Source organism: Orussus abietinus, unplaced genomic scaffold (assembly GCF_000612105.2).
Source record: "Orussus abietinus isolate OABI.00-Male unplaced genomic scaffold, Oabi_2.0 scaffold98, whole genome shotgun sequence".
Classification (NCBI taxonomy): Eukaryota; Metazoa; Arthropoda; class Insecta; order Hymenoptera; family Orussidae; genus Orussus; species Orussus abietinus.
This window is the reverse complement of record NW_019394383.1, coordinates 70,280-96,972: the sequence shown is the minus strand read 5'-3', so window position 1 is coordinate 96,972 and position 26,693 is coordinate 70,280. Positions and strand designations below refer to the sequence as shown.

General features: G+C 45.1%; 1 protein-coding gene across 1 annotated transcript in view; it reads right to left on the bottom strand.

Annotated features, from left to right (window-relative positions):
- Nucleotides 1-26,693, bottom strand: part of LOC105698912 (calmodulin-like) — a 193,760-nt gene that overhangs the window by 146,583 nt on the left and 20,484 nt on the right. Inside the window, exons 3-4 of the mRNA XM_023432105.1 lie at nt 22,500-22,643; nt 15,395-15,514 (exon numbers count right to left, since the gene is read on the bottom strand). Coding sequence (XP_023287873.1) covers nt 15,395-15,514; nt 22,500-22,643 — 264 coding nt within the window. The remainder of the gene's footprint in view (nt 1-15,394; nt 15,515-22,499; nt 22,644-26,693) is intronic.

Genomic DNA, 26,693 nt, shown 5'->3' with positions numbered 1-26,693 from the left:
ACATTTACACATCGGTTGTAAACAATGAATGTAGGTGGTATTAGGGTATATCCCGACTACCTTTATTGGGTTATATTGTGACCAATTCATCGTACATAAGTCGTGTCAACGTGGTAATTCTTCAAAATGTCATTGATTTTCATAACATGCAATTATTTATAAATCAATTAAAAGATAGTTTCAGAGGCTAAAATTGTTTCGCAACGGATTCGACGATGCAGTCATCACCCGTTTCTAACTAGTAATACAATCTCCGTGGTGAAACGATAAAATTGGATTTTCAATACCATCTATATTCATTGTTTACAACCGATGTTTAAATGTTTATTGACAAAAAGCAAAAAACACGTATTTCTTAATTTTTTGCGAGCAATCACGTCGCGTAAGTGGAACTTAAGTAGGAGTGCTTGTTTAATGGATATTACAAAAAAATGTCACCTGAAGGGTAGTTCACCCCCTTGAGGGGGTGCAACATTGCCGAACAATATTGTGTTTTCACCGTTCTTATACAGAATACGTTTATACAAAGTTTCGTCGAAATCCCTCCATTGCTCCTACGAAAAATATTTAAAAAACCGATTTTTCGCTAAACTCTGGGGGGTTGTTTCACCCCTTAAATGTGGACCATTGCAAATATAAAAAAACACGTGTCTCTTAGATTTTTGTGTTCTTCAACATATATGAAACTCAATAAGATCGGAGGCGGACACTTGGGAATGTTTCCTTGTTAGTTGTCAAAGGTGGTTACGCTTTCATGCATACTGCTCACTGCCGATTGATGAACGCGGATAACAGTTGATAAGTGATGTCTATCTTTGTTGCATTATTCCATCGTAGGGTCGCTTAAGTAATTTTTTTTTTACTCTTGCTTACTATCAATGTTATTTTATCGATTCTAAACCGCAAGCGATGATAAGTGTTAGGAAATAAAATAATTGCTAAAATGTCCTGGCTTTATGGGAAAGTGGAATCAACCGTTATGAAACATAAAGAACGTCAGTAATAGTGCCAAAATGTATTACACATTTTTTAATATATATTCAGAAATTCATAAACCATATATGTAATTGATATTTTTAACAGATATATTATACATCTTTAAAATGACATTACGGAAAAATGGCCAAATCCGTCGTTTGAGATATTTAACCGAAAATATATTTAAGACGTATTGTATATCAGCAGGGATCAAATTAAGACAATATTGTTACGTATAGAAATTATACTTTAACCCTTTAACTATCGTACGCCACTATAATAGTTTCCCTCTGGGAGTGAGCGACGTTTTTTTAACGAAAATCCACTACTATGGCTTCTTTGTCCCGCATTTAAATTGGCATATGAATATCGTCGAATCGCATACCGCGACAGAGCTGCCAGTTCTGCAAATACAGCTGCAAAAGCCAGTTCCGTTGTGGCCATCAGAAAACTCGGCAGAGTTTTGCACCATATAGAATAAAAATCATTCGAAAACGGCACCCGAATACTTAAGGTGAAGTGAAACCCCCTTCAAATCAGTCGATTCGAATACAACACTTTCTTTTAAGGGTATTAGACTAAACTGTCCGAAATTTTGACACATCACTCCTGATCATCTAAGAATTGTCCTAACATATTCAAAATTTGGATTTTTGGAAAAAATTGTTTAACTTAGCCCAGACCAGACCAAAATGGCGTCGAGCTCTCATATGTCGATCGATATACAATTATCGAAGGCTCCGATATGAGAAACGAAAGGGTCAGGACAATTTTACGAGAATTTAGAACACTCTGGTAATCGATAAACTCGCATTTGAACGGGATAAAGGCAAAAAAAGTGTTTTATGCGCTTCTATGGTAAAACGATGGTAATACGGGGTCTCGGAGTGAAAATTTAATTGTCTTGGAAATCACAGATGGCGCAGGGGGTTCCTCTGCAGTCAATTAGGGCCCCAGAAAGTATGAATCCAGTGGATTCCTGGTGTTTTACTTCGATTTCTTGATATTTATTGTACGAAAACGACAGGTGGAGTATGCCATTTGGTACAATGCCCAATATAATTCGACCCAGCTGTCGATATAAAAACGAACGTCGGCAACGTAGGCAATTAGAAAAATCTTCTTTATTGACGTCGATCAAGTTAAAACTGTTGCAGATAATAAATCAATAATTGATTTAATACAAATAATTTGATTACAAAAAGATGTGAAATCGAATCAAAAACACCTTCTTCAGATGTAAAAAAACTTCGCCAAATATATATATATATATGTGCCCGTCATTAATCCTTTCTGTTATAATCTCAGTTACATTATGTTAATACGGTCACGAAACAACTGAAATCAATTATAATGCACCAAATACGAATAATCTTTCTTCTCGGGTTCATTCAGTTCTTTTATTAGCTAAAGAAAAAATACACAGATCTTTTATTAGCTAAAGAATGAATACACAGAATTTATAAAACCATATAACAGAATCTATAACATACAAAATATATACAATTTTTTAAACATTTTTGGCGAGCCGCTTAATAATATAACAATAAATAGCCTCAAAGGTATTAGGACTTTATTATTACGTCAATGTCACCAAATATGCAACATTACTAGCGTTCATATCATTGTCTGCCCGCTTCTTTCAATGTACTGTAATAGCATAAAGCCTAAAATGCTCTCAGAAACCATAAATATTATTAAGCGGCTCGCCAAAAATGTTTAAAAAATTGTACATATTTTTTATGTTATAGATTCTGTTATATAGTTTTATAAATTCTGTGTATTCATTCTTTAGCTAATAAAAGATCTGTGTATTTTTTCTTTAGCTAATAAAAGAACTGAATGAACCCGAGAAGAAAGATTCTTCGTATTTGGTGCATTATAATTGATTTCAGTTGTTTCGTGACCGTATTAACATAATGCAACCGAGATTATAACAGAAAGGACTAGTGACGGGCACATATATTTATTTGGCGAATTGAATTGTTACGGAGAGATGATATGAACAGGGTTGACAAAGGAATCCGATGCTGGGCAGATAAGTATGAGGAGGTCATAAAGATTGCTAGGACCTTCAGGGGCTTCAGCCAGAACCTTGCGGACTGGAAGAAATTGAACACGGCGGAACGTAGAAATATCACAGCGGAAATGGGCTTATTAGACAACGCTCTACGAATATGGCGACCGCGGATGAAGAGCCTGTAACAGAGTAAAGCGCGCTCGGCCCGTCTCAAGGTTCCTGCCCCTCCGAGGAAACTACGATGCAGGCTACGGATCACCGGAGGCACCTCTGGGAAGCAGAAGAGGACGAGAGTCCTCCTTAGCAGTAGTGGGGAGGTAAGATCATCTTTTAACGTGCAAAATAAGGATTCGGAAGGGATAGAGTAATCGTACACCTCTGTTGCTGCGATGATTACGTCGATAGCCAGCACTGTCACCATGGTTATCCCACAGGATAACCTAACGTTCGTTGACCTGGTTGTAGTCCTGAGGAGGGTAGAGACTGGCTCGATAACAATAAACGGCGTACGAAGGGCATCAGACAGGGAGATCGGTATCATCCACCTTGAGGGTCCGAATTGCCTGGATGAGTTTATGAGAAACCTCAGAGCGATCAAAAAAACAAAGATGGTGACGGCTCTTGGCCGGAAGGGTAAGGTCATCATTAGTGGAATTGATGCGGCATCCACTAGTGAGAAAGTTTCGGGTGCTATGACGGCAACGCTGCTCAGCTACTTTGTAAACGTGATGTTCCTGAACGGCACCACCTTTTGGACCAATAGTGCTTAGAAACAACCCAGGACGGCGCTACGCTGCTAACCTCGGAGGACCAAGTCAGGGTAGGGTGGAATAACATCCTGATTATGAGATACCTAGAAGGCAAAATGGGTTATACATGCAATAACATCGGATATTTGTCTTGGACGTGGTCTGAGAAGGGTAAAACCTTTCGTTATAAATGCACTGAGGGCGGGCACTAGGCAAACCTGGGCAAGAAAACCCTCAGATGTGCGACCTGTTACAGAATCGTCACCGAGGAGTACATTAACGTTGGCACCTGATGCAAGGTGACAGCGGGGATTACGTGACAGCTCTAAGGCGTGGTAATGGAGACGGATTTTCACTACCGGGCTCGCTATACTCCTAAACGATGAAGTAAGCCTATCCTCGTAAGGAGTAAGCCCCTCGTAAGATTGAGCTGGGCCGCCGATGGGCAAACCCAACCGGAACTCTAAATTGTATCGTGACGGATTATAGAGCTTCTTCCACTTTCTAAAGAGTTGCCCTTTTCGTGCCGGGTCCTTCGAGGTACGGGGAAAAGCCGCAGGACTGCGGTCTTAAAGGGCTCGTGGCAGATGCCTCCACGAGGCGGATGCACCGCGCCCAGAAAGACAGCCCTCCCTCAGACCGCCATATTGGGGAAACGCGGTCCCATCCGGACCCTTAAGGGCGTCTCGGGGTCAATCGGGCCGACCGTGACGCGCCACGAGACCAGCACTCGTGGACGCGAAGAAGATGACCCGGAGCATCGATCACACCGTGGGATCAGGGCGGATGGGAGTCCCGCCCTGGCGCCGAGGCTCCATTGAGCAGCTAAAGCAGGGCTCGCGGTCGGTAAGGGGGCCTCGCGAGGAGCTGTCGCCCTGAAAGTGAATCAAAGGTCCCTCTACTGGACTTCCGCAAGACTCCGTAACCCCGTGGGGCCCGGAAAGAAACGGGCGCGGTGACGGGGATGTCGCGAGGACCTCAGCGAGATATTGTCATGATCCGACACCTTAGTCTGCGTCGAGCGAGCAAACATGTTTCGGCTAGCCGTTGGGCGTCGGAATTAGAATTCCGAGTTTGCAAAGAAAGACCTATTTCGGTCTCGCGAGTAATTTCGAGTCGGTTACGCGAGTAGTTCAGTGCCGTGCGCGTGTGCGCCGCTGGCTTGCGGGGATGGTGGCGGAGTCCACCCCGAAGCCGCCTACACGCAGACAAGTCCGCAACCGGGCGCCGGAGGGAGATTACGCGATTGAGGGGAGAGCCGGTCGGTGAATCGCGTTTTGTTGGGACTGTTAGGGTCGTTTAAGGGCTCCCGCGCTAACGTATTCGCGCCGCCTCGTGGAGGGCGTAAGGGCTTCCGAGTGTGAGAGCCATAAGCGAGCTAGGGTCTCGCATTTGTAATTTCGGGTTGTAACCCCCTTTATTTTATTTTATTTACTAAAATTCTTTTAGTTAAATTAACTACGGGTTTCCTTGTAGTGCGGATCTTTCCTTTTTTCAAGAACCGTAGCGGCCAGAAGCTACCCCCTCCCCGACTAGCGGGGAGCTAGCCGATCGTAAAGAGTAATAGAGAACAAGACCTCGTCGGGCCGTGAAACCCGACTGGTGCCCTTAAAGAGATCGAGGAAGCGAGCCCGCTACCCGATCCAAGGTTTCGGAAAAGGGGGGCCAGGTTTGTTGACGGACTAACGATCCTGCGGTCCGAAGTTGCGGTCGTAGGGCCGCCGTCGTAATACATAGGAAACTACCTACATAAAACAGAAAATAATATATATCGAAACAATTATCGAAATTATTTCAGAAAGTAATTAAGACGAACATAGAAATTAAGACAAACATGAATGGCACCTACGGGACAGAAGAAAACGCCACAGGGACCAGGACGGGATTCAACAACAACACGGTACAGTCTGGCACCGTAAGAACCATCCAACAGACCGAAGTACAGACGGACCAAATAATACAGACCTATCACGTAAAAACAAATTAGAAACTAAATTTGAAAACAATATTTTATTTGGCGAGTACCAAAATCATCATATGCTAGGAGTATACCTCGGGTGTTCGCCAATTAAAATATTGTTTTTCAATTTAGTTTCTAATTTTTTTATTTGTTTCGATTTAGTTTTTAATATTTGTCTTCGGTTTGAAGAAGCAGAAAATCTTGTACATGCAACATACGTGAAACCATATGTACTGTGACATTTGGCAAAAAGATTTTAGCTGGGATTTTAATGAAATGAATATTCTGCTATATTTCGCAAAAATAATTGATTTAAGCTTTTCATGGGAAGGGAGCAATTTGAGCTATTTTTGTAATTAATTGAATAAAGATAAATGTATTTGGCTATATTTTATACGAAAATGCCTGCAACAAACGTCCACGAAAAGAGCAAGACCAGGGAAACGACAGGAGGGGCGGATAATTAGGGTTCAAGTATTTAAACGTACACTCACACACCGAAGTCATGAACAGATGGTTCATCACAATTTAAATCGCAAACTGCCAAAGGAACGCACTAGTAGACACAGGAGCAACACACACGTACATTAACAAAACAATAGGGGAACACCTTAAGAATGTACAATTTCCGACACTCCAACCACGACTGCTAATAAAGGAACACCCATGGACCTGGGGACCGGAACAACAATCAGCATTCGAAACCATAAGAAAAGTACTGGCCATACCGCCAACACTCACATACCCAGACTTCACATTCGTTTTGTATACAGACAGATGCAAGCGGAACAGAACTGGGGGTAGTCCTAACACAAAACAAAAACGACACAGATCACGTCATCGCGTGCGCCAGTAGACGCATAACACAAGTAAAACAAAATTACACAACGACGGAAGTGGAATGTTTAGCAGTCATAGTGACAGTCGAAAAATTTAGACCATATATCGAGGGTACACACGTACCAATAATCACAGACCACAGCGTGTTACAATGGCTACACAACCTGCAAAACTCCACGTGCAGACTAGCCAGATGGGCACTACAACTACTGGAATACGAACATACGATCATTTACAGGAAAGGAGCCTAACATCACGTACCTGACGCACTATCCTGCATCCACGAAACAATAGAACAAATATCAATCATCACAGAACAAGACGACAGCTGGTACGTGCACAAATTCAAACAAGTACAATAACACCCCGAAATACGGAAAATCTGGAAAATCAAAGAAGGGCGACTATACATTTACAGACCAACTATACTCCTCAGTGACATACTCCCTGGCGACAAAGCATGAAAGCTAACAGGACTCAAGCCACACCAACGCACAATCCCGCAAGAAAACCACAGACTCCCACATGCAGGGCATTTCAGGTATAGAGAAAACACACCAAAATCAACCACAACTATTATTGGCCAGGAATGTACCGGCATATTGTAGAATATGTACGAAAATGTGACACATGCCAAACAGTCACGGTTGAACAAGTACCAAAAGGGAAAACAGGCCGACATATTATCGAAGAACCATGGGTACTCATAGCATCAGATAACGTGGGCCCACTACCCTCCTTAAAAACGCGAAACCAATACATAATATTCTTCCAAGACGTATATACTAAATGAATCAAACTCATACCAGTACGCAAAGCTAACACTAACACGATCGAAAAAGCATTACAAACACAAGTTATTAACAGATGGGGCACGTCAGAAATACTATGGGCAGACAATGAAACACCGTACATCAATAAAACCAACAAACAACTCACCCACGCATACAACAATAAACACATGACAAGACCACCATATCACGCACAAGCAAACCCTGTAGAACGATCAACCGAACCCTAAAAACAATTATACAAGCATACATACAGGACGAACAACGAGATTGGGACAAACACCCACACAACTTTTAATTCGCATATAACTTAACACCAAAAACATCAACCAAGTATACATCAGCATTCTTCAACCCCTGGGCAGAGAGCTCACACCCATCCACTCCCAACGAAACAAAGCCCAAGGCACACCCACCCTAGACTAACAGACCATCGACAAATGGATACACAAAATCCAACACCTACAGATAATTCACAACGAATCATTACGAAATCAACAAGACGTGGACGACAGACAACCTACGCCAACGTCACATACATTACAAAGTAGGAGACCGAGTACTAAAAAGAAACTGAACGCTTTCCTCTGCCATAGACCACGTTTCAACTAAATTAACACACAAATGCGTAGGACCATTTATTATCACAAACTTTATATCACCCACCCTTTACGGACTGACAACAGAGACCGGAAAACCGGCCGGGAAAGCACACATAGAGGACCTTAAGTTATACATCTAGGATAAACCGCTGGGATTAGAACATAAGTAAAACACAGATACTGTGACGCGATTTTTCCCATTCGAAAACCTCGCGCACCATCGTCGGTCCGCGCTCTCGCCTCCCTTTCCGTTCTCCGACTATCTACTGGGCGCCAGCTGATTTTTGGATCCCCGGAACCAACAAACCGGTCTAATCAAAATCGTAACTCGCAAGACTTATCAGCTAAATTCCATACGAAATGGAGAAAAGGGCGGCGAAAACGGACTCGGACAGCATGTCCCATGATGCTCAGGAGGCAAATTATGGAGTTAGGGTCGGGGTCGTAACTGACCTAAGGGGGTAGATGACAAAGGCTATACTATAGCGTAAACGATGAAAGTGGTATATTAAGATATTTTACATCGTATCCTAGACGGTCGTATACCGCGGCAGGAACAGGAGTCCCTCGCTGATTGTTCCCGAGCCGCCATTAGAGGTGTAGACGTCCGACATGTTAACAGCCTCGACCCTTAGAGGCGCGGCTGGGAACCCCCGGGACTCCGATGTTAAAACGGAACGGGACGGTAGCAAGTGGAACCCCAAACTCACCCTAGAGTTCCCTGGAACAAGTGGAAACAGTACCTCGATACCTCTCTGGAGCACTCGACCGGCACCTCGACTTCGGTCCTCTTGTTCTTCCAACCAGTCGCGACACGAACCCGAATCACACTCTCGTTTCAAACTCTTCCAAAATCTTACGCTACCCGAAATTTCGGTACTCTTTCCCCCTTCCAATTACCCGGCGAGTTAGGGGGGGGGGGGGTGGTCGTTAGCGTGGAGGCCGCAGTGATTGGTACCGGGTCCCCGGAGAATGGTAGGAGGATCCGCGAGGCCGGCGAGGGATCCGCCGACGGGCCTCCCCCTGGGACTGACCTTAGTGGCGTAGGACGACCTATTCAAATTTGCCACGGCTTCCTCGGCGGTGGCTGTGGCCTGTCCACCGCGCGAGGCCTGCCACCCGTCTCCGGACCTCACCAGGTCGATCTTCTCCAAATCAGAGTGCTGGAATCACCAGCCCGATGTCCCTTGCCGACGAACCCCCCCGGGCGCAGCGCACCACCCGGTTGGAAGACTCTAGGTCGGTCCATATACTGCTACTATTTCCGTACAAACGGAAATCTGTCACAATACATAGAGATATATACATACATGCATAGCTACACAACGAACATACGCAAAAACAAAACTATTAGGAATAGGACATAAGTAAAACAAGCACAACCATCTTAGATTAAGATTACTGAGGGAACCAAGGCGTGACGGCACACAACACCCAGAATCATGGATGACGACAACAAGGATGAATACAAGACAAACAATGCGGAAGGAACACTCCAGTCACACACTCAGAACCACACTACGCATAGATAACACAAATAGGGAACACACGTTAACATACACACAAAACAGGACTCACACACCTACACACCAGGAGGAACCAAACAACAAAAACCATAAGGATACAACAAGAAGGGAGCGCATACCTCGAAACAAGCGCCATACACACAACTCGACAGGTCACACACCCACTCACGCACATCACAACACTCAACGAGCACACTAGAGACAAAGGACAAGAGGCAACCTACCTTCGATTGTGGGGGGGGGGGGGAGGATCCCGTCACCCGTGCTTGAATAGCGCGCCACCGCGCCGGCGCAACCCGAGCAGTGCCGAAGAACCGCGGAGACTCTCAGCCACTTCCGTCCCGATCTCATGCCGGAGAACGAAGTGCGAGAGAAGCATCGAGATAGATTGCCCGTGGTGCGTCCCCGAAATCCCCAAGCCTCCCGGTGACACGTGCGCCCGACGCATTCAGCCCTCACCGAGCCCGTAGGCAGACCAACACCCGACCCGGCTAGTAGAGGATGCTATGCCCGCTGTCGAGCCCCGACGCCCAATTTTGTCCGACCGCCGACCTGCCACCACGAGGCGTCCGCCCGACCGGCCATTTTGCCTGTCGGCACCCGCGTAATATAAGTAAGGTAGGATTAAATAGATTCAAGCGAATAGGTTAGACTATAGAATAATGAAATGTCATTTTACCGTTTTTCGGATCCAGATCTAGCGACAGTGGCGGCACCGCTTAACGAATTACTACAGAATGTGAGCGGTATTGGTAAATGGGGAATGAAACAAGACATGGGTGTTTACCCAAGTTAAGGGGTTAATTTCATTGCCGGAAATTTTGATGCATTTTAACCCCGAAATACCGATGAAAGTATACAATGATGCTTCCGACCGAGGAATTGGAGTAGTATTAGTGCACGTTTTCGACAATGGAGTAGAAAGACAATCGCGCACGCTTCGAGGCTATTGTCGAAGACTGAAAAAGGGTACACACAAGGAAACATTCCCATGTGTCGATCGCCGATCTTATTGATTATCATATATGTAGAAGAACACGAAAATCTGGGAGACACGCGTTTTTCTTTTATCTGCAATGGTCGATATTTATACAGTGAAACAACCCTCCAAAGTTTGGTGAAAATTCGATTTTTATATTAATTTTCGCAGAAGCATTTCGACGTAACTGGGCATAAACGTATTCTGTATGAGGACGATGAAAACACAATATTGTACAGTTATGCAACACCATCTCAAGGGGATGAACTACCGTTTAGGCGAAAATTTGTTGTAATATCTATTAAACAAGGACTCCTACTTAAGTTTCACTTACGCTATGTGATTGCTCACGAAATATGAGGAAATACGTGTTTTTTACTTTTTGACAATAACCATTTATACATCGATTAAAAACAATGGATGTAGATGGCATATGGGTATATCGCGACTATCTTTCCTGGTTTATATCGTAACCAATTCATTTGATATAAATCGTGTAAACGTGCTAATTCCTGAAAATGTCGTTGGTTTTCATAACATGCAATTATTTATACATAAATTAAAGAAAACAGTTTAAGTGACTGAAATTGTTACGCAACAGATTCGATGACGCAGTTATCACCCCTTTCCAACTAGTAATAAAATCTCGGGAGAATCTAATATTCAAACATTTCGGGTCCCCTTAAAGTACTTTCTTTGGTCGTCGGCTTTCGCTACCCTACTTCTAATAAGATCTAGTCTTGTTCTTGGTCTGCTTTTAACCCTGTGAACACGGATCCTTTTCGACATATGGGCGAAATTCGTCCCACCGTGCAGGCAATATTGGACCAAACGTACGGTGACTATAGTCACCCGTCGTAGCGAAAGGGTTAAGTACCAAACTTGCCGGAGTCTCTTACGGCGTACAATGTGGTGTGTTTCGATATGCCCGCAAATAACGACTCGCTATCGTTCGCATCGACACTCCTCCACTTTTCTTATCCTCAAGTCACTTCTTTAACGCATATAACACACTCTTAACTGCGTTTACCGCAACACCGTTAAACCCGGCAGGCGAAAATGGCGGACGGGGCAGACGCCTCGTGGCTGCGGTCCGGCAGCGGCGCAGGGTCTCCTTGACGAGCTGGGTTGGGCGGTGGTCAGCCGACGGCTTGGGGTGGATGGGGTGCGTGGGATTCGTGGGCTGTCGAAGATCACACCTCAGCGCAGACACGTGGCAGATCAAATTGGACTCCGGTCTCTCGCTGCTATCTCCTGGGGGCCCTGCTGCCATCCATCGGTGGCCGCCCTAACTGGGTGGCCTAGTGACCCAGTTAGGCCAGACCAGATGGCAGGCCGGCCCACCGAGAAGTTCTGAAGGATCCGCCAGGGGAACGAGAGCGTCCGATGGAAGAGTTTCCGGCGGGTTCCTCATTGCCAGAGGGACCGCCACACCGGTGACAGCACGTGCCATTTTCCGCCAGCGGCAGCGCCGTCGTCCCGATCTCCCGAAGGGCGCCGTGCCGCTCCCGTCTCGCAGGGCGCCGATTAAGAAGAGCAGCGCTGCCGCCCGCCGAAGCACCCATCTTACCGGTGAGCTCGAGCCTGCCCGGGGGGCCTCTCTACCGCAACTGTGCCGTCCGTTCCGTGAGCCGGAGTCCTGGGGCCGTCCTGGGCCGCATATCGTGTTCCACAGCGAGCCTTCCGTTCCGTCGGTGTTGCGCCCCGCATAAGCCTTCGCGCCGCGCGCTCGTTTTCCGTCGGGGCCTTTGTACCGAGCCCGCACTCGTCCGCCCCCCTTTAGCGAAGGGCGGTGCCGATTCCCGTCGGGTTGCGTCCGCGTTTCCGGTATCGTCGTGTCGGGAGAAGATTCTCGCGCGCCCTTTGTGTATCGTGCCCCTCAAGCTTCCCGTCGGTGATGTCCGGGAAATTTCCGTGGTCCCGTGCGCGTGGGCCGGGGCGCGCGAGAAAGGAAGGGTCATACCGTGGGCCGGCGCCACGTTCCTTACCGCTGCGCAGTATCGAGCACCGGGCCCTTTCCGAGACCCAGAGAGGCGGATTTTAGGTTTTCCCCCGACCGAGCGTTGTGCCCTTGTGGGCCCCCATGCGGGGGGTTACCACCCTCGGAGCGTTCCCGTTCAAATTGTACTTCCGCCGCCTCCCTGTCCCGTTCGACAGGGCTCCCCGTTCCCTTTTCTTGGAGTTGTCCCGCGGCGCACCTGTAGGCTAAGGACGCTGTAGAAATAAAACGCGCCCGGCGAGGGACTTTTTTTCGTACTACCGGTTGTCCCTTTCTTTCTCGACCTCGTAAAATTTCTCGGGTCCCGAATTGACTGTCCTCGCTCATCCGGGAACCGTTCCGGACCCCCCGACTCTACCGTGCCGCGAAGGGCGTTAGGCCCTCGCGGGGCTGAGTGGTCGGTCGGCTACGCCCGGGTGGCCCCGTCCCAGGGGCCGGGTCTGCGTGCTTGGACGGCAGGCCCGGAAGCCTGAGGCGCGCTATAAATAAATCGGGCTCCCGGAAGAGCCGGAGATCGGGCTCGACCCCTTTCTTGCCGAAAATCTCGGGCGTAGGACGGTTTGCCGATTGGGCATTAGTAATCCCGTCGCATGGTATAAGGGCGTCTCGACTACCTTCCTCTCCCTTCAGGCTATACCCCTCCGACTTAAAACCTAAGAGAAATTGTGGGGGAGGCCAACCAGATAGAATTAGTAATAATGCAAAGAATAGAATATTTTAGGGACAGAGTTACCTGGTGGTGCGGTTGTGCCGAAATAGGCTGCGCCGGGGCCTAAATTCCAAAGGGCCTCCGAGAATCCGAGGCGACCCGAGGCGCGTGCCACTGGCCAATGACCGAGGACTTCGGAAGCGCCGACCAATCGAATCGGTGATGGAGTAGGGTAGGTGGCAAGTGCCGCTGGGTAATAAGAAACAAAGAGAGCATGGCTCCCTTTGTTTTGTTTTCCGTTTGTTTTCCCTGGCTCTCTGAGACTTTGATGGAATGAATGATTTACTATATTTGGCAAAATTAGTTGATTTGAGCTTTTCATGGGAAGGGAGCAATTAGAACTTTTTTGCAATTATTTGTATAAAGGTAAATGTATTTGGCTAAATTTTTGTGCACCGAAGCTGTTTTGAGGGCATTTCACATCTTTTTGAAAAAATAAGGTTAATGTCTCTATTATTAATAATAACATCGGTAAATGTATTTGATACATTCCTATAATATCAAAATATAATTACTACAAACATATAATTTGATAAAAAGTTACTAAGAATATGTATATTTCGTAAACGCTGTATATGGAAATCTAGTTTTTTTATATCATCACCCTCAGCATTTTGAATGGCACCATAATTTATCCCCCAATGTAAATTTTGAAGTTCAAATATAAAATTTAGATTTAGCTACCACAAAAACCGTGAGAAACCCGTTTTAATAAAAATCCAACCATTTTTACATTTTTATCCGTATCCATATTGGATCCACCATTTAGCATATTAAAGTTTTGTTTACAGATTTGGAAGCAATGACCCTAAAGATCTGAAGAAATTCTTTCGAATAAATTTTTAACCGTTTTGATACTTTTTATCGGCAATTTTGCGTTTTAAAATTTTGTTACCAGAGTTGGATTCAGAGACCTCAAACGTCTGCAAAACTCCTCTTTTTCTTATAAAAATACAGCTATTTTGTAATTTCGTGTCCACCATTTTGAATTTCCAAATGATGTCAGATTTGGATTCAGCGGCCACGAATACAGTGAGAAACTTATTTTTATAAAAATTCAATCCTTTATATATTTTAATCCCCCCTATTGTATCCGCCATCTTGAATTTGAAAGTCCTGTTACCAGATCTGGATTAAGTGGGTATAAAAACCACGCTAACCCGTTTTTTATTATAATCCAATCATTTTGAAATTATATTATTTGCTATATTGGGTTCGCCATTTTGAATTTTGAAATTTTATTATTTGATTTGGCTTCGGCCATCTCAAAAACATCGAGAAACTTTTTTTTCAATCTAAATCCAATTATTTTAATGCTGGGATGGCTATAGTTCCTTTTCGTTCCGCACGAGGCGGTATCGCATATTGGCTGCCCAAAAACTATATGACAGTCCACTCATAATGTCTGTGCGAAAAAGTAGTCTGTGACTGGGGCGACCACGATGATGATAACAGAACTAGGATTCTCAGGGTACTGAAAAACTTGAAGACGCTATATCTTCACGTAGGTACTAGCGATCGGAGCCAGGTAAACTTTAAAAAATTCCTGAATTTTTGCTTGATAATTTAGCTGATCACACGTTCATTTCTTTTTCTATAACAATGGGGAGAGTAGATTCCCATTTCCTCCACTCTTGAAATCTCGATTCTTAGCGTATAGAACGCTGTAGCGTCTCGTTAAAAACTGTATTTGGCTCGCAACTCTACCGTGTTTCTTGATGTATATACATTAACAAAATGTTCAAAACCGTGACATATTGAACAATGCAACTCGGAATGGGGCGTCCTTGACATTGTTTTTATTGTTTTCTTTCGAAATTGAAACTGTGTACAAAATATTTCCAATGAAAGTTACTTTCTTTTTTTATACATTCAATGTTGCAAAACAGTTGGATAACCATTTCAAAAACTAAAGTTGACTCAGAGACGTTCCTAAAAATGATTTTCACATAAATAATGAATACCACTGTTTTACTCCCCCCTCTAGATCAAAATATTCTTATTCGACACTTTTTTCTTTAAAATGTTTGCGAGATATATCAGTTTTAAGTTAAATATCCAGCCCGATATCAGTTCTGTAAAAATTATCAATACGTTCCCTGGTCTATTATATGGAATAAAATTCCAAAAAGTTCTGCGAGAAAATGTCTAAGATAAAAATTAAAACTGTAGTAATATAAGTAGGAGATATTGGTATACCTTGTAGAACACTAAAAATATCCTAAGTAATAATTGACGTACTCACTCGGAATGCATCACGAAGCTCTTGTTCCTCTTCCTGGTCCGTTCGTGCTGCTACATTGTTGCTGCCTATGTTACTGACGATTTCTACGAATTCCTCAAAGCTAACGTTTCCATCACCTAAAACACAGTTTAGTACATAATTATATATTCGTATATTTTTCTATTAATTATATGTTTTTACTATTTAAAGTATATATCTTTCATTATCAGGTGCGTACACATAAGATTAAGATGATATGAAAAGAGAGTATCAAGAAAACAATCGACGTCGGTAAAATAAAATTCCTCTATACCTTTTCCAGCAGTAATGCCAGTTTGGATATTCGAGTGATAACGTAAGCTGGCCGAGCACGTTAGAAACATTTATATTTATGTTGACATGTGTTACAGTCGATATTCGGAATACGAAATGAAGTACTGCACATGTCATTTCAGTAGAATCATAGGAAACCCACACGCAACGGCAGGTATAATGTACGTACAGTAACGTGGTGAGCTCAATACCCCCTCACGTTATGGGGAATCAGGTCCATCAAAGGATGAGCCTGGTCCCTCTCACCCTACATTAAGAATATTTAAGACGGAGGAGGCCCTCTGATTACCTCACAGCGTTCGTTGCCACCGGTCACTACCTAAAGGAGGATCCCACATATCCCTCGATATTACTGATGGCCAGGTGGGCCATATAAAAAGATATAGGGATTGGCATCGAGGCCTCTCAACTGCCTTCCTCTCTCTTCGGGCTGTATCTCTCCGATATTGAACCTAAGAGAAATTGTGGGGGAGGTCAACCGATAGAGTTAGTAATAATTCAGATAATAGAATATTTGAGGGACAGTTACCTGGTTGTGCGGTTCGGCCGAAGCGGGCGGCGCCGGGGCCTAACCTCCAAAGGGCTTCCGAGGATCGTGCTGGCACAAGCATAGGGAAGCCGACGCAGAGTCGGAAATCGAGGGCGAGAAGTACCAGAGGTCCCTCGGCCGCCACCGGGAGCCTGTCACGGACCCAGATGTTAGGGGTGCCGGTTAACAGGCGAGGTTATGTCTCCCAGTGCCGGCACATGGATGCCCGGGAGTCGGTGTGGGGCCGATAAAAAGGGACGGACGCCACGTGTGTGGGATGCGGCGGCGGCCCGGAGCACGGCGTTACCTGCCGGGGAGGACCTCGCAGGGGGTCCGACCAATCAGGGTTGACTTCGCGGAATTTGCCATCGATCCTCGGATGGCCTAGATCCGGCTTCGATAAGCGATCCGAGGCGCGTGCCATTGGCCAGTGATCGAGGTTTCCGGAAGCCCCGGTCAATCGGAGCGGTCATCGGGTGGGGGAGGTGGCCGACGTCACGTGCCGGCTCGCACGTACCGTCGGGTAATAAAAAACAAAGGGAGTCTGATTCTTTCTTCTTGGACACACCACGGACGAGGGCGGACGTGCCACGGAAGCCATTGAGATTTTGATTTTCAGGCAAATAGTGAGAAAAAGAGAGAGAGAGAGAGAGAGAGAGAGAGAGAGAGGGACGACCAGGTACAACGACAATTCATCGTTGACATTTAAGGTATTGGCCAGGCGGTCTTAATTCAGATTATAGATTTTGACGAGGTGTACGGTCCCTATTAAAGAGCGCTACGCCATTTGCAGAGTTCAAGTCAATGACCGGTAGCAACGAGGAGGGCGCGATCGCGGCGTGTAATAAGTAGCGTCGTTTAGACAGGGAATCCGCGATCCCGACCAGTGTGAATCGCGAGCGTTAATTCATGACTTAAATTCGTGTAATTCAATGTCGCCCAGTGGCGACTGGTGCCCATCTCGCGAGTGTTTTTTTGGTGTAATAAAACGAGTCCCCGAGGAATCCGTTTTCTAACGAGCATCTTGGTTTTTTTCTTGAATCCCAATCAGTCTCGCATTTTGAGTTTGTTCGCCGCTCCACTTCATTCCGAGCCCCCCATGTCTGCCGTGCCGCGAGTGGCCGCGAGTGGTCGGTTCTCATGGGGCTGAGTAGCCGGATGCCGAATTGTCTCCCGCTTTTCCGGGAGACGGGCTGAAAATCTTAGTCGGAAGAATCAAAGGGCTCGCGATATGCCGAGGCATACCTGGCGCCTAAAATAAATTAAAGAAAGCCGTTCCTTGTATTCGAATTCCATCGCCCGTCCGAAATCGGAATTATTGCGGGAGAATTTCGCGGAGCACCTAATTTGCAGAGTGAGGGTGCGATACCTCTGATTCCCGTTGCACCGCTTATTGAATATGTTCTTTATATATTGCTAACCCCCTTTCTTACAGGAAAGGTACCATTTTGAATTATAAGATCAGATTTACAGATCTCGCCAATGATATTGTTTGGATGTTATGATAATTATGATATATTGTATGTATTCCTAATTCCCTTCCCCCATACCCCTGACAAAGCGAGTAAATCATTTTGGGGATAAAGTCTTTGGGTTCGAGTCCAGCCAGTTAATTTAGAGTTTGGAAAGGAACTTTAGCATTGGGAACATACCATTTTAAACTTTTTATGTAGAATTTAGATTCCATTTAAGCTCGTTGGCCTGCTCAGATTTTGGACTGTAAATACTTGTTTGAAGTGTCATCCCGGGTTATGACCCATTAATTATTTGAGCCCTACAGTTTGGAATTTTATAAGAGCAATTAAGAATTAAGGCTTTCCTACAGCCAGCTTTGAGCAGAGTTGCAACTGATTAGAGAATGGTATTGGGATTTTATGATGGGAGAGGTGTCCATAGGGAGACTCGAGTTTGTTAAAGCCAGAAGGGATATCTCGCATCCTTGCCCCTTCCTACCTCCGGGGTAGGCCCTCTGTCTTACACCATCTCCCTGTATGCAGATTTCTCGTCTGCAGTCCCATCGATTGTCCTCCCCATATGTATATTATTATAAGTGCGTGTGTGATGTTGTTTCTTTTTTGTATCGCGTTCCCATGTTAGGGATATTCGAATATTAGGATTACTTCAAGAACGAACATAGGATAGTTAGGCGGCTCTTGCCATTTGATGTCCCCCTGCCCTAGTTAGAAAGAGCCGTTGCCCAGCTAGTAGGGAACCTCCCCCTGGGGCGACTCCTCGAACCGTTGCATACGGCCGGAGGGACCGAAATGCAAAACCACACCAGCCCAGACCAATTGAGAGCCAGGGCCCAGATCGAATCCCTAGGACCTCTGGAACTGATAAGGCTCCTCGATCTGGCGGACCTCAACGCCAATGGAGGGATGCCCGACCTGAGGGACTGGTACTGGCGATACCACCTGCAAGCTCGCTACGCTCAGCCAGGGGCGTTGTGGAACCCTGCGGAGAACGAGCGGCGAGGCTCAGACCCGGTGACCAGCATCACCGCCTGGCAGGGAGTGTCCGCCGGAGAAGGAGTCCCTCTGTCATGGGGAACCAGATGGGCCGGGCTGAAGGGCAAACCGTCGCCGCCTCGAGCCTTATGTTTCATTCGATCGTATTACAGGGGGGACCTCGCCTGACTGCACCTACAGTCGCAGACTGCTTATCAGTGCCATTGGTATCCGCAGGCTCCGGCCCCTCTACTACCCGCCCATCTCCTCCCGAGGGCAGCGGGCTCAGAAAAATCCGGATTGCGTCAGTCGATCGGCAAACTGTGAGATGCTTTTAGCCGACCAGGGTCACAGGGACGCGTCAACACGCCGTCCTGCACCCTGCTGGTTCCACGGGGATCCCCGTGGAGCCGCCTCGACTCTGATAGACCTAGACACGAAGGGTCTAGAGAGCTATCTATGAGCCCATCGACACACAACCTCCTCCGTTTATGGACCCGCGGTAACCGCCGGGATGGCGCCGGGTACCACAACGGGGACCGTCACTTAAACTCACACTGCCCCCTGGGCCCCCACGGTGATGACTACCGCGGCTCGTGTTGGAACCACCACCCTGACCACTGCCTCCGTTAGAGCTGCCGTGCAACAGAGGGTACCGGTGCTGCCAATGGGGCAGGAATGGAAACCCTACCGCGACCCCATTACCATAATGGAAGATACAAATGCCCGGTGCTCGGCGTCGTGGTGGAAAGCCCCAGGCACCGAACCATCCCCCACTAGGACCCGGGGAGTCACAATTGGCCCAACCCTCGATGGAGAATACCACACCTGGGACCATTCCACACCATCTAGCCACCCAGCAAGTGAGCCGTACAACCATTGGGACAACTCTACGTTTACCCGGGAGACGGCGAATGGGCGAGGAGGATGGCCGCCTCAATGTGGCAGCCATGCGATGCAGGGAGGGCTGAGCTCCATATGAGCTATTGATGCCGCACCTCCTGTATCGGCCGGCACCCCGTTCGAGTCGCGGCCGTACTTGGGACCGCCGTATAACTCGACTTCGCGAGTGCTCGCCTCGCGGAACCCCAATTTAACAGACCCTCTTGATAATGCCGCTCTGGTCCGGGAAGTCTGGATCTGCGATTTCCTCCACAAGAGAGGAATTAAGTTTGCAGGGAAGCCGGGTGTGTTCAAGTTTTTAGAGAGTGTAAGTTTTTTATACTTATGTCCTAATTTTTATGCCCACTGTAAGTATATTATATTTCATACGGTGCGTGATAATATGTCATAATTTACACAGTGGTAAAAAATCATGATGTTTGGTCACCAGCCAAAGAGAAAATAAATAGAAAATCAGAGTATGGACGAAATTAACAGTTTTATCAAGTTGGGATTTAGATATAAACATTAAATATGTATTAAAAATGATAGGTTACATGAGGTGTCCTTCCAATTTTCTAAATGTATTATCAACGATATTAATTAAACTTTGGTAGATGACCACCAAACCTATTAAATGTTTTGTATGCGTCAAGAAATAAGTAAATATTTGTAGATCAAAAGTGGATATATCATTTTCACCTAGAAGAGACAGATATTTATGCATGTCGTTTAGATATCTATGACATATATCGTGTATCCATATTCATAAAATATATTTATATATTTACACAAGATTTTATTTTACGCCGATGATAGACGATATACGTTTGCTATACTTATTGACCTAATTTAGACGAGTAATATATGGATATTGTACTTCGTGCTATCGATAAGTTAAACCGTTCTTCCTACTGTTATTAAGAAAATGATTGTTATAGCGGCGTAACTATCTAAAAATTGTATTTAACGAATCGGCATTTTAACCGGCTGGAGTCTATACTCATTCTCGATGGTCATCTTCGAATCACTGACAAGATAAGACGTAAACTGCCAATATTGCGAGATTATAAACACGGCGTGAGAGTGCGTAAGGACGTATCAATCACATATATTCGTGACGCGAACATAGCAAACAAGCAGCAGCACAAAAACGGGAGCAAAGGGGACCTACACCCTGAAAATCCCTGCGGAATGCAGCAAGCTAGCGGAGGCATAGGTTTTATACTAACTTTCAGCACTACAATAACGCCTTCTGCAATCGACTATAGTAAACTGATAACAACTCATTGTTAGACAAGACCTATAATGTCAAAACATGATGCGAACGGACACCAATGCAGTACCTCTAAGCTTAGATCGAAGCAGACTAACACATATAAATGGTCACATCTCGGATTATGGAAACGAGACGAATACACAACACTGACGTCGATATAACCCAGCAAACGGTATCCAAACGAGTAAAGAAACGCCCAAGAGAAATAGAACAAATTAATTCTATAAATTATGCAAAGCGGAACCAAACCAAAATTTAGCTACTTGAACAATGGAACGTTCCTGGAGTGATTTACAACAAAAAGAAATAGAAACTTGTGTGTTCATAGCATCTAGTTTGCTCTTCTAATTGTAAGACATATGAAACGAAACAAATCCATGGCAGGCATTAATTCAACACCCTACCTAAAAAAGGGCTCCCCTATAGAGAAACGATGCATTCCAGCAGAACTCAACCAAACCACGAGAACTTAGTCGCTCATTTCTTATATATTCTCTGAAAGACGATTAAAAGCGACTACGCAAATAGAAAATAAAATTAATCTACAAAAAACAAAACCACCCTCGATGTACAAAACGCGCCAAAGACGTCCTATTGGAAAAGTTCAATTTGCAAAGTCATACTTACCCACACGAAACAAGTATATCTGTCATATGTATATTAGATGTCAGGCATAAACATATATATCTATAATAGATGTACATAAAACTATACGCAATGTGATGTGTACACATGGCAACCCATGAAGTGGATTGTACGTAAAGTAATCGTCTAAATTAGATCCATAGGTTGTGACGTGGCAAAATCTTCGCCCGTCCGAAGGGGAATTTTCAATGCCGGAGTGAGGAGGAGTCCCTCTGTCGATGCATAAGTTGTTAATTATAGTAAACCTCGTTGTAAAAATATGATAATATTGTAGACGGGTGCAGGCGCGGCACACATTGGCGCGCAGCGGAGCGCGGCCGGTAAATCCATAGGTTCGCGGAAAGCGCGCAGAGCCCCGAATTTGGGGGTCCTGCTGCCACCCCTCGGTGGCCGCCCTAATTAGGCGGCCTAGTGACCTACTTAAGCTAGGCCAGATGGCAAGCTGGCGCTAGCTAAGAAGTTCCTTAGGATCCACCAGGACGACGGCGATGGACGGAAGATCTTTCAGCTAAACCCTCATTGCTAGAGGGACTACCGCACCGGTTGCAGCTCGACCACCTTTCCTCCCGTCAGCAGCAGCGTCGCTCTTCCCGCCAAAAGAGTCCCGGAGGGCGCCGTGCAATTCCCGTTCCCGAAGAGCGTCTTACCGTCCCGAGTGCCGTCAGCGCTGACGCCGTCCGAAGGGAATTCTACCGTCTCCAGTAAGACAAACTGCACCGGTGAACAGAACCCGCCAAGGACTCTTTACCGCATTATCCACTTCTGTCCGTGAGCCATGTTCGATCAGATTCCGAGTTCGCGTTGAGTTCCGTTTCAACGTGCGAACGTTTAATTTCGAGTCGGACTTTCATCCGGATTTTACTTACAATAAGAATGGTCCTATCTTACTATCTTTTATTACGAATATATCATAAAAATTTGATCTACTATCTATTCGGCTTCTCAATAACTCTGAAGCACATCGAGTCGTCGACCTCGAAACTATTCTAAACTACTGATAAACTTACCGTCGATGTCAATCTCCTGCAACATGGTATGAAGTTCTTCAGTTCTGGCGAATTGGCCGAGAGACCGCATGACACGGCCAAGTTCTTCCTTGGTGATGCTACCGTCACCATCTTTGTCGAAAAGTTTGAAGGCTTCTTTGAATTCTGAAACAATCAATTGTTGAAGTTTTTTAATTGTCTTTTAAATATCGTTAATATGATTAATTTATTTACGAGAAAGTTAGTAAATTCCTTAAATGCCGTTTGAGTACAATACTAATGAAAGATTTTTATAACATCGCGCACCGTATTAGAGACCAGCAGTAGTCATTTCCCAAACGTGACATAATGACTAAAGATATGGCTACACTACAGCCCATCAGATCAAATCAGGTCAGTTCCGTCAGAACCATACATATAACTTCTTGTAGACGTGGCTACACAGATCCGTTAGATCAGATCGGATCAGATTCAGGTAGAATGTAACCATGTCCAGAAAATGTAAACCCCCCTCCCGAACGGAGTGTCCGTTGTCGACACCTCGTTCCTCCGACCATTGTTTGTTAACATTCGTCACAGTATATGTATTTATATCTCGGAACTTATAGCGTTCTCATATCTGGGATGATTGAAGAACACCGTAAATTGGAATCCCTGTAACTTTCTCAGACTCTTAAAATAGTTTTATTCTATGCGCTCCGCTGATGTAAACATTCTCAAGGTAACATTTTGTTCAGTCGACATATTCAGATATCGTTTTCAGATCGGATTCTTTGCACATATTCAATTAAATAAGTGCACATGAGCAGAGAAACTCGACAGTGATATTGGGCCTTCCTCTGAAGTTCCCGGAATATTCAGTCGAGATGGCGTCGCTGGCAGTTGTGCATCGTGTTGTCTGTAACGCAGACATTAGACATTTCACTTGACAGTTATACGTGAACCTTAGCTCAAATTGTGTTCACTTATGCTTATAGCATGTAATTTGTAATACTGATGATTATAATTTGTACAGTAATCAGGGATTGTAGAAACATTTGGATTTTTATTAATATTATTTGCAATCATAAAATGATTTTACATCATCAATATTTATATCTATAACCTGATTGTACTAATAACTCGTAGTTCCTCACATACCGAATAGGTTTGACATTCACACTTATAGTTTGATTCATTTCACGTATCGATCAATTTAAGCTGAGGTTTTACATAACTATCTCTAAATTATACAAATAATTAAGAGTTTTCTGTATATACTGTGAGGTGGCAAAATTCTGCCGTCAAAAGTCGGATGCTGTGTGGGTGGTAAGTACCGAATTTAGTAATTAATTAAATACAGTATAGGTCGGCGACACTGGGGGTCATCTTTGGCAGTCAATAGTAGTAAGTATTTAATATATTCATAAATTGTATTATAGGGATTGTAGGTATCCTATATCGCGTAAGATTTAATATTGCGGGCTATTGTCGCTATAGGCCTAAGTCGAGGAGAATTATGAGGGCAAGGATCTTCCATCTAGCGAGACACGGAAGAGATTTTGACAGAATTCCGGCATTTAACGACAGCGCCGCAATGCTTTTCTTGACATCCAGCGTACGCGCCATTAACTGCCAACGTTTAGTGGTTTCGGCGGCGTTTAGCGGAATCAGTGGAAGGGGCCTTCCGCAATTCGGAGGTCCTGTCGATCCGCGGACCTTGTTGTCCAGGATACTCCTAGTGTCATCGGAAGTATCGAGACCTGCTCCACTGCCGTCGACCGTTTCGCTGCCGTCTTGCTGCGGTTCGCGTTCCGAATTTGTCCCGACGTGATGAGCAAACCCGCCATGGGTAAAAATAAAATCTCATTTTCGCTCTTTTCAATGAAATGTAACTTGTAGCCCTCCTCAACACGCGATTCACGTCACGCCATTTTCCGTACCGCGTGACGCCGTCATGTAAAGTTGCGATTACTTAAACAGTTTCCGTGGCCATTTGCGTATTTAGACCGGAGCTCTTCTTCTCGCTTGTAAGTACCGTACCTTGGTTGTCTCTCGTTAGTCGGCCCGAATAGATCCGTTTGTCGTTGGAGTTCAGGAGGCGTTAGTTTTTAAGCGTTGTGCCCCGTTGTTTTTCCAGAGCGACGGAGGAAGTATTTCGTGAGGAACCTACGGCTCCTCCTTATCACGAAGGACCTTCTGAATTAATTACCGTTGGGATCCAGAAACGAAATTTATCTGTTGTTGCAATAAAAGAGTTCCCGAGGATCAATGTTAAATTTTATTAGTGTTCTTCCTGAATCCCAAAGTTTAAAATATTACCGCTGCTCCTCGAGTTACGGGACCCCCCAATCTGTACCCTGCCGCACGCGACCGCGAGGGCCGTTACCAGATTGAGTAGCCCGAGGCCGGTGTTCCCGCGTGTTTCTCCGGAGCCGGGTCGAACGTCCTAACCGGATAGATCGACAGACTCGTGGTATGCCGAGGCACACCTGGCGCCTGAAATATATCAAAACGAGTCGTCTCCTCTTTTTGTGGAAATTCCGTCGCTGGCCCAAATCGGAATTATCGCGGGAAAAATTCACGGAGTCTCATATTTGTAGGGTGTGGTCTGCGAGACCCTAATTCCCGTCGCAATACAAAGTATGAGTAACATTTAAATTTTCAGTTGGATTTTTTTATTAATATCGCCCATTTAAATTGAAACTTCCTTAATTGTTTCGAGATTATGAGAATAATTCATATTTTTCTATTGGTATTAATTACGTTTAATTTCTACACCTTCAGTTCGGTACATTACTGATATTCGTCTTTCCAAGTTTATTCTTTACTTTGATCAATGTTTGATGTGGGCAATGGGTCGATCCGAAAAAAAGGTAATACTTGAATTTGTCGCATACACCTTTAACTGTACTTTATTCTTACATCAAGCCGGAATTTTCAAGTAACCGAGATTTACCATTATCTAGCTCGCACTCGCACACTTTTTCTTCCCAAAAACTGCCAAATCTGCCGAAGGTCGCAAGACATTGACATTGTCGGTCGCGAGTTCAGGCAACCCTCGATTTCGGTAATCGTGTAAAGTTCCTCGAATGTGAGTTGAACATTACCGAGTACGTGTTTCATGTGCGATTTGACTGATTCAATTCTTGCTTCTCATATGGCACTCATATGGGGAGAATATGGAAGAATAACATGCCACTGAATAAGTTGGTCCGCGGAAAAATCTATGACTTGATGGTGTCCCTTGATTTGGAGTACATTCGCCAGGGCCTTTAATTCGTTGCTTGCTCTGGTAAAGTTCGAGCCGTTATCTGGATACACACTAGCGGGCTTCCCCTACGGGCTATGAATCGTTTTAACACATTGAGAAACGTATGAATTGCTAAATCGGAGACCAACTCCAGGTGTATCGAACGAGTGGCAAGGCAAACGAATAAACATAAATGAGTTTTGGTGAACTTATTTGGAGAGACCTTTACATTAGAAGGACCGTCATAGTCGCCGCTGACGTTGAGAAACGTTCGGCCGGGGATGACGCGGGCAGAGAGTAAATTTCCCATAATCTATCGGAGATTTAATGGATGTGATAACAGGTCAGGCATTTGTGCATTACGTTTCATGCGGTCGATCGAGCTGCAAATATTCAATAGTTTTTATTAAGTGTACTGAAGAGTACTTGTAAGGCCACGTGTAGTTCCTTCAAGTGCATATCAAAAGCTGTGTAAACCCATTGTTGGATGCTGGGACAACAGAAAACCTCTGTGCATATGGCAAACAATAGTGTTGTAGCCGTCCTCCTACTCTTATGAGGCCCTTGTCGGCGATGAACACCTCTAGTGATGTGAGTAGTAATGGGGCCACTATGGGTAGACTGAACAAATTACGTGACTGGCGCCGAGTCAGTAGATGACATAGCTTTTCGCTGACCTACATCACGTCTTACGTCACGCCACCCACTCCTGCCTTCTGCTGTAGTGCTGGGCGTGGTGCGGGTACATAAGAACGCATCTCGCGAAAGAGAGAGAAGAGCTATCTCGAAAGAAAGACAGACGTATTGGTCCCCACTCCTGTCTTCTCCCGTAATATTCGGAGTGGTGGGGGTAATGCGAATCTGAAAGAGAGACTATTTCGCGAGATAGATAGATGTATTGCCATTGTGTAACTTATCGCTGGCCTACGTCCCTTCTTCTGTGGTCTACCTATAGTATTCAGAGTGGTGGGACCGTACGTTCG